The sequence below is a fragment of the Chaetodon auriga genome, chromosome 3 (assembly GCF_051107435.1).
Source record: "Chaetodon auriga isolate fChaAug3 chromosome 3, fChaAug3.hap1, whole genome shotgun sequence".
Lineage (NCBI taxonomy): Eukaryota > Metazoa > Chordata > Actinopteri > Chaetodontiformes > Chaetodontidae > Chaetodon > Chaetodon auriga.
This window is the reverse complement of record NC_135076.1, coordinates 15,910,663-15,919,338: the sequence shown is the minus strand read 5'-3', so window position 1 is coordinate 15,919,338 and position 8,676 is coordinate 15,910,663. Positions and strand designations below refer to the sequence as shown.

At 40.8% G+C, this 8,676-nt stretch overlaps 1 protein-coding gene across 1 annotated transcript; it reads right to left on the bottom strand.

The window, feature by feature from the left end:
- Window positions 1-750: 750 nt before the first annotated feature.
- Window positions 751-8,384, bottom strand: LOC143318132 (5-hydroxytryptamine receptor 3A-like). The gene is made up of 9 exons (XM_076726123.1): window positions 8,200-8,384; window positions 7,202-7,362; window positions 7,048-7,092; window positions 6,685-6,791; window positions 6,211-6,380; window positions 5,941-6,101; window positions 4,968-5,178; window positions 3,171-3,380; window positions 751-1,231 (listed from the first exon to the last, which is right to left on the bottom strand). Exons 1-9 carry the CDS (start codon window positions 8,252-8,254, stop codon window positions 924-926), a joined length of 1,428 nt encoding a protein of 475 aa, XP_076582238.1. The 5' UTR covers window positions 8,255-8,384; the 3' UTR covers window positions 751-923.
- Window positions 8,385-8,676: the final 292 nt, after the last annotated feature.

Genomic DNA, 8,676 nt, shown 5'->3' with positions numbered 1-8,676 from the left:
TCAGTATATACATAAAATACACTTCAGCAACAGGAGTCATGTGTCAAGTCTGACCACAAAGGAGCACAAACACGTGAATCACAAATGCAGTCAGTATCTTGGGACACTTGTATTATAAGCTCATGTGGACAGTTTCCGAAAGATCTAACTAGAAATATATTAGCCTACATCCCAAAGTCACCTAGTTACACTGTACACAAACTTCAACAATCAACCAATGGCCCCATCTAGTGGACATATTACATATATTTCAGATGAACTTCAAACTCAACTGAGAGTTTCCAGTGAGCTCAAAAAGTCTAAAAAAATAAAAATAAAACAAAACAAAAAACACATTACTGCATGTTTTGACAATGAAATGAACAGAAATAATACCTTGCAGACAATGATCTGAATGATATTCGCTTTGCAGTGTACAGGTTATGACGACAGACCACGCTCAGCATACAGGACTGTGTATTTAGTTCCTCCATTAAGACCATGAAGTTTGTTGGTGTATTTCAGCACAATCTCCAAACAAATGAGGTTCTCACAATCATATCTCAAACTACAGTCTTGCAGACACACATTCACACCCTACAGGTTTACTGCTGTTACTGTGAAGACCTTCACAAACAGTTACCCACCCTTTGTTTTATTTGTGCTCGTGTTCATTTTTAATGGTGTGACTATTTTTGATTTTGTGCTGTTTGAAAAACACAGATCAGAAGTCAAATGTCAAACTGCATAAAACACAGTTAAGTCCTACATGCTACAGGTCATGGCTCATTTCCCCTGAGGATGCTGACTGGCCTTTTTAACATACATTTAAATATTAACACCATCACAATTTGTGCATATTCTCTAGTGCATGGTTTTGAGGTTGAGTGTTTGGACATAGTTTAAAAATACAATAACTTACTGGTAGCAGCCCTGCATTTCAATCATACTTTGTATGAGCTGCTCCAGATCCAGATAGACACGATGGTGATGAAGCTGACGATGATGAAGACAAGGTACAGGCCAAACAGGAGACGGTCAATGACTATCCCGATCATGTGCCATTCCTGCGAGGTTTTGCTCCCCCGGAAGTGTTTGTCCACCTGGAGGCGGATGGCCGTAAGATGTTTGGTCAGCTTCCTCAGCTCATCCAGCAACGGTTCCTCAGACGGTTTCACTGAACGTGTACCGCCAGAGGGGCTGTGAATATGACTCACTGAGGTGTTGATAACGTTGGAATTCATTGGTGGTTCTGTCAAAAACAGAGAACAACTTGTTTGAAAAAACATGTAAAATAGCTGCTCACTAATAACATAAGATGTGTGCTGAAAATGTCAAAGCTAAATTACACCTTGACGTTGCACTTATTTTTTTGAAGATGTCCATTAGAATTATCTTCAGGCCACCAGAAACATAGTTCAACTGTTTTTCACCTGCCACCAGAATCTTCTCTGCTACGCCCTGCTCACCTGTGCACCTGGGTCTCGTCAGGCTCATCAGCCAGGGCATTTAAGGAACAGTGTTTCGCCAGCTTGGTGCCAGATTGTCTGAGCTTCATGCCTGACTTTCCAGCATTCGTTCCTTGCCTGATTGCCAGTTTTGGACCCTGTTCCACCCTGACCCAATCTCCTCGCCTATTTCCTTGGTTTGTTGCTGCTTCGCCTGTCAAGACCTTTGATCTGTTGGGTAGGAGAGATCTATTTCCTTATTTGAGATCTGTTTCTCCTACGCAGAAGTCTGCCAGTGATTTTAGCGGCAAGGGAATCTCATTGCAGTAAACCCATCTGAGCTTGCTCTCGCCTTAGTACGGTACACTATCAACTCTGTTTCCCTGTTGCCTGTCATCTCCGGTGAGTGGTCAGTACTGCACTTGGGTCCTTTGCTAGCCCGTGATGCAATCTGGCCAAGCATGGACCCAGTACAATCGGTCCCTCAGCAGAGCCCCATTGACATATTAGAGAGCATGATCCAGCAGCACAAGGCCATGATGACCGCCACCTCTGCCGCTCACAAGCAGGGGATGGTGGCCCTCACGACCCAAATTCAGCATTTGGGTGAGACTCATCTTTGGCAGGTGGCTACCGGTGCTACTTTGCCTTGAGCTACCCCCATGACAACCTAAGCATTGGCCCATCGGGCTCCAGTAGAGCCACGCCTCCAAGCTGACCTGCCACCCTGGAGCCCATTGTAATAGCGACGTAATCTGGCAGCGGTTCTGTTGGCCGTCCCTGGAGGAGGATACACGTGAGTTTGTCAGAGCCAGCACCGTTTGCAACCAGCAGAGGGCGTCACACAGAGCTCCCTATGGTTTCCTCCGGCCTGTCCCGGTTCCACACCGCCCTTGGTCGCACATCATCTTGGATTTCTTGACAGGTCTGCCCCCCCCGATGGTAACACTGTGGTACTGACAGTGGTCGATCGCTTCAGTAAGATGGCTCACTTTGTGCCTCTTGCCAGTTCTATCACAGTCTGGGATTCACACTGTCTGATCAAAGTTCCCGTGTGTTTTATAGTTAAGATTTCACATCTAGCTCCTGCAGTGTATCTAAGGGAGTGCACCAAGGATCGGTCCTGGGACTGCTTCTATTCATTATATATATCAGCAGTCTTGATCAAAATGCTTCCAATGTGAACTTCCAATTTTATGCTGATGATGCTGTGATAAGGTGCTCTGCATCCACAGCAAACCTGTACAACACACCCTGTATAATTTAAAACTTAATTTGAATGCTGACAAAACAAAACCCATGACCCGAAACCTCCTACCTATTACCACGTTTCAGGAATGACTCTTACTACTAACTGTCCCAAAGGTCCATACTGAACTGGGAAAAAAGGGCGTTTAAGTACGCTGCTCCCTCCGCTTGGAATTAGTTGCAAGATTACCTGAATCTTTGGGATCTGGTCTCCCTGGATGCATTTAAACTCAGTGAAAGCAAGGGCTGGGGATGCTCTGTATGTTTTTTGATATTCTGTGATTCTGTAATTTGTTCAGTAATTTCATTTTAAATTGTTGTATGTTTTATGTCTGTAATTGTGCTGCTGCCTGTTTTGGCCAGGACCCTCTTGAAAACATTATTTTTAATCTTAATGACACCTCACTCCTGTTGAAATGAAGGTTAAATACAAATATACTACTACTACTACTACAACTACTACTACTAATAATAAAGATAATAATGATATGATACCTCTCGTGGATGGGTTGAGGTAGACTGTGATTGGGGCGCTCTTTTTCTTTGAAGGGAGACAAACGATGACAGCTAGATATCGTAACACGAGGACACTGAGCCAGTGGGGCACCGCACTGAAGTGGCTGGAGCTGAACTGGATTTTAGTGATAAACACCGTCTCCAACAGGCTGGCCACCATCAGAGCGAGACTGACGGAGAAGAAAACATCTGCAGGAAACAACAAAAACATGAAGGATTATTTTAGTCCTGTATGCGTCACATGCATTCTACTAACAGTTTTCAGCAGTGGTGGATGAAGCATTCAGATCTACCGCTAAAAGTAAAAGTAAGTATCATCAGCAAAATACAGTAAAAGTACTCATTGTGCAGTAAAATGTCCCCCATTAGTGTTTTACTATTATTTATGATGTTTTGGATTCATATTAATGTTGCATTCATGTGTATGTTGCATTTTACTGCTGTAGATGTTTAATGTTGAGCTAATTTTAACTACTTCATATACTGTTGGGTAGTGTAATTCACAGCAATGCATCAAAATGGAAATACTCAAGTAAAGCACAAGTACCTCAAATATGCTTTAGCACAGTACTTGAGTAAATGTACTTTAGTCAGTTAGATTTCACCTCTGGTTTTCAGTTATGTCTTGTTTGTGATCCTACCTGAGAAACCTGTTTTTCATCTCCCTGTATAAATAATTCCTACAGTTTCCGGGATTCTGGTCACTTGCGTAGAGACGTGTTTTACAGTAAGAGCTACACCATAACAAGAATCCAAATGCTCAAGTAAACACACTCATTGAAGCGTTTTTATACACGGTAAAACCCAGAAGCACGTGGCCTTTTAGGCCTCAGAGCACGGCATACTAAAGGGCTGGTTCACACCAACTGTTGAATAAATATATTTTCTCTCTTGCGTGAGTCCGCCACCTGAGAGACAACAGAGACAACCACACCCATTATCCCCCAGGAAGAATTCAGAAAGTCTCAGCAGTGTGAAAAAATAAATCCTGAAGTTAATACAAATGGATTTTGTCACTCCTGTTAATTTTATTTGTCTTTTAGTGAATATCATCTCTAATTTTTTAGAGATGATATTCACTGCCATAATTGCCATAGTTTGTAAAATATAATGCTGCCATGGAGACAGTGAGTTACTGTAGGTGCGATCTACAACTTGAAATACAGTACTTTTTGCCAGTATTTGGTTGCATTTTGGTAGATTTTCACCACTAAAAGGTTGCTGAATTACCTATTAGCAGTTCTTATTTGCAGTGAAGCCATGGATGTACAGACAGCTGTTACTGAATTACTTTGATACTGAATAAAACTATTATTCTCAAACAAGTTTTGTACTCAGGGGAGCATATTTTTTCTAGGATTAAGCAGATATTGGACCTTTATTGACTGAAGTATGATTCCAAAAAGAAGTCAACTGGGTGCCAAAGTTAGTTGCATTCCCCCGACGTGTCAAAGCCGCTACTACACTTTCAACCCTGAACCAAACTGCAATAAGTGACTGCCTGTGTGTGTGAGTGTATTTGTGTGTGTGTGTGTGTGTGTGTGTGTGTGTGTGTGTGTGTGTTTTAAGTTTGACAGCAGAAACTGTTAATGTTAGGCTACTTTCAACCTGAGGAATAGTCCCTGTCCGGAAACACTTTCCACCATTCTTGCCACAGTTGTATAGTTGCCTGCATTATAAGTGTGTGCGGTTAAATTAAGCTCTGAGCTTCAAAAGCACATGTGCACCAGTTAATTTCATCATATGTAAGTTCCCAAAACGACAGGTGTCACTCACTCATGAGAGGTGTTGTCTCCCCAGTAATGGGGAGCAGGTCGTTCATGATGAGCAGGAAGACCGTGTAGCCCAGGATGAGGGTCATCTTGAAGGAGGATCGGTCCACACTTTGGGGAGGCAGCATGAAGCTGAAGAGGTCCACCGTGATGAGGAAGCAGCTGGGGATCAGCAGGTTCACCACGTAGAGGACTGGCCTGCGTCTCAGAATGAGCTTTGAGCAGACACAGGTACAACACCTTGAGATTTCAGTCAGACTTCAGATCATTCAGCTGTTCAGACGAAGGAATTCACTATGGGTTTCTTGACCACACTGGGCGTGTGTTGTCCTGTGTATGCCAGGTTAACATTCGTATTTCTGCCTCTCGATGAAAACAAAAGGCATAGTTTGACGCTGTGAAGTAGCATAGGATCATGGGAGTTGTTGTCTTCATTACGGAACAACCACCATTGCTTCTGAAAATCTATCTGATTCAGTCTAGTCGTACAAATGTTCCTGTTCGTATTATGTCTTTAAAAAAATCAACACTGACGACATATGGAGATATTGGTAAGACTACTATTGATGTTGGCAAATGATAAAATCATGCATTACAGCCATAGGACTGTTAAGGTGTGGGACAGCCTCCTTTCATTGCATGCTGAATTGTGTGTGTAGAAGTTGTGAGCCCAGGCTCTCTCAGAAGAATAAAAACAGATGCGCTAAAATGATTCATTATATAGATATTTCACTTTTTATCTACTGCACTAAGTCAGCTAACAACTATTACATTACAAAGGAAATGGAGGAGTGTCATTCTTAAGTGGCAGGCTGATCGGCGTTTGACGTGTGTAATTGTTAGTTTGAAACAGTTAAGTATGTTGATTTCTTTTATACTCACAGTAAACAAATAAAGAGTGTAGAATTCGGTATGTTCAGCTATTACAAGTCAAAATAAATGATCATAGAATAATCAGAATAATTAATAGCACTTACATTGTATTTCAGCTCAGAGTAACTTCCTGTAGTTATCACCAGGTTAGAAGAACTAACAGTGATATCTGCCAGCTCCCATTCCCCGCTGGTCTCCAGAACAGCTTTTGACTCCATCAGGATGTCCTCAGCTGCAGTGTTGTTAAAAACCGTTATGTCCGAAGCTTGAAAAATATTTGACGGCACAGTTTTAGTTTTTTAAAGTTCAGGTTTAATTCAGAAATCAACAATTGTAGTTCGAAGATTGGACTCTTTATATTCAAACAAGCTTACCAAAGTGTAGATATGATCCAAAGGTCATACTGCAGTTTTGGATATCGAAGGGGAAAGTATAGATTACTAATTTGCAGGCGGTGATCACTCTGAGAGGCTTATCGTCAAATACATGGCCTGTGTTGTACAAGTAGACATATGGAGTTTCGGGGGATTCTTCCTCATCCATGCTGGAAAATACAATACAAAAACAACCTTTTATTAATTGGTAACTGAATTCTTAAAGGAAGAAAGCAAAGACAAGACGGTTCATATAATTAATCATTAAAATTTGTGTTAAATTTTCAACTACAATTTTTAAAAAGCCCTAACTCGTAGCATGATTGAAAGGGTGCATGGGGGTTTGCCTCTCTTCTGTCGGGCTTTCAGCAGCTAAGATTGCTGACCTCATTTCAGGTGTTCATTTCGCTTTAAGGCTCATTTCTCTGATTTGAATAATACTTTGACAAACTACCGAACATCCTTTGAACTTACAACTCTGAGATATGTATGTCGGGGATCCAAAGGTTTTCCCGAAGGATGGAGACTCTTGTAGCTCCACATTCCTTCTCATCCCAGCTCAGCCCCTCTATATCCCACTCCTGTGTTAAACAGAACAATCCAAATGTGAGGCACAGCTCAGAAAATGCCACCCACTTGAGTTGTGTCACTGTAAATTCAAAAGAAAACAAAAACAAAAACAAAAACAAAAAAAGACGTTTCATCCAAAACGAACATATGTTTGTTTTGGAGAAAGAAAAATTTATCTAATGATGATAAGAAAAAGAATTAGTTGTGCTAGAATCACATAAAAAACAATCTGCACATTTCGATTTAGACTTTTTTCCAAAAACTTACCAGAACCCTCCATATGACTGTAGTCAGGGTTTGGGATTTTTCATCCTATGGGTGAGACACGTTTTTAAGTTAATTGGTGCCAATAATAAAGATCAATTATGAATTTGAATCAATGACTATTGAAACCTTCGAATAGGGGTTTGTGTGGACTCACCACTCCTGCAATTCCGACGACAGTTATCGTGACGGCTACGTTCATTGGCTCTGAAAAGCTGTTTACAGGACGCACCATTTTGTTAGGGAACAAATCTTTCTCAAGTGCATTAATCAAGGCTTTAGGGGTTGGGCTGGTGCAGTTCAAAGCTTCAACAAAACCTGGGTTTGAAAACAGAGAGCAAAGGACAAAGTTTGTGAGACAGCCTGGTATGGTAGGAGAGAAAATGCACATATTCAAGGGCTTCATTCACTAAATTGCCTCTCGCTTGTGATACATTTGAAAACTCAGATACCTTTAGAGTCATCTGTGTGTCAGTCGCACACTTTAAAAAGATGTAACTAAAGGCTTTATTAATGGTCATCTGCCAGAGTCTTTCCACAACCTGACAGCACAAAAGTTGTCCTTATAAATGCCTTATAACTGGTCTACAAACTATTTATTTTTATTATTACTGATTATTGGCATTTGCTGCATCTCTCTGTCCCTCATTTTCTCTCAGCTCCTGAAGTGAAAATGGCCAAAAAATTGTTCATAAAATACACAGAGCCATTATTTACGACTTAAAAACTGTTTATAAGGGATGAGTCATTAGATAAAACAGGTAATATTGCTTTTTCTTTTTTTTTTTTTTAAACTCAGACTTGCCTAATAACCTTGATAATCTTTTAAAAATCAAAATAAATAGATGACATCCCTGATTTTCTTTTGAAAAATAGAAGCTCGAACTAGTGAATAAATGCCTCAGTAGAAGCAAGGACTGAAACAGTATTTCTTAATGTGCCATGTAGCTATGATAAAACTCATTTAGTCAAATGTGTATTATTTAAGATTCTTATTTATTATTTTCTGAGAAAGAGTTAAACAAAAAATGATCTGCTATTTGAAAGTGTGCAGGACCAGAAGTAACTGCAGTGTCCTTCAACGGCCAGCTTGCACTTGTTCAGTTGTTAACAGATCATCATTTTGTGAATAGTCAAAATACCTTCCCGCCTTACCGTGAACCAGCATGAAACAGATAAAAATGAGCTCTGCAGGCTTTGTCTCTGTCATTTTCAGTCTCAGTTAAGCCTTTATCACGAAAATTGCTTCAAAATACAAAACAAAAAAGTCTGTTGTCTGCTCCATCGGATCAACACGTCCTATGTTGACTCTGGAATGGTAAACTGTAGCATGACTCCAGTCTTTTAGGTTTTCCCACTTGCTTGCAGGGATCTGCTCATCTAATGACTGTTTGCATAATGCGCGCTGAATTGTACAACAGGTTTTTGAATCATCTTCAGGGGGATTTAGCTTATATAGGACAACAACTGCACTTTCCTCGTGACAGCTGAGGTCAAAACAAACACAACACTAACTGGGCTGATGGCCCCTGGTCGTGTGCCAGTTTGCCTCTCAGAGGACTGTGCAAAAATTATACTGTGCGTCTTGCAGTTATTTGATGGTTTACCATGTTAGCATACTCAATGATGAGG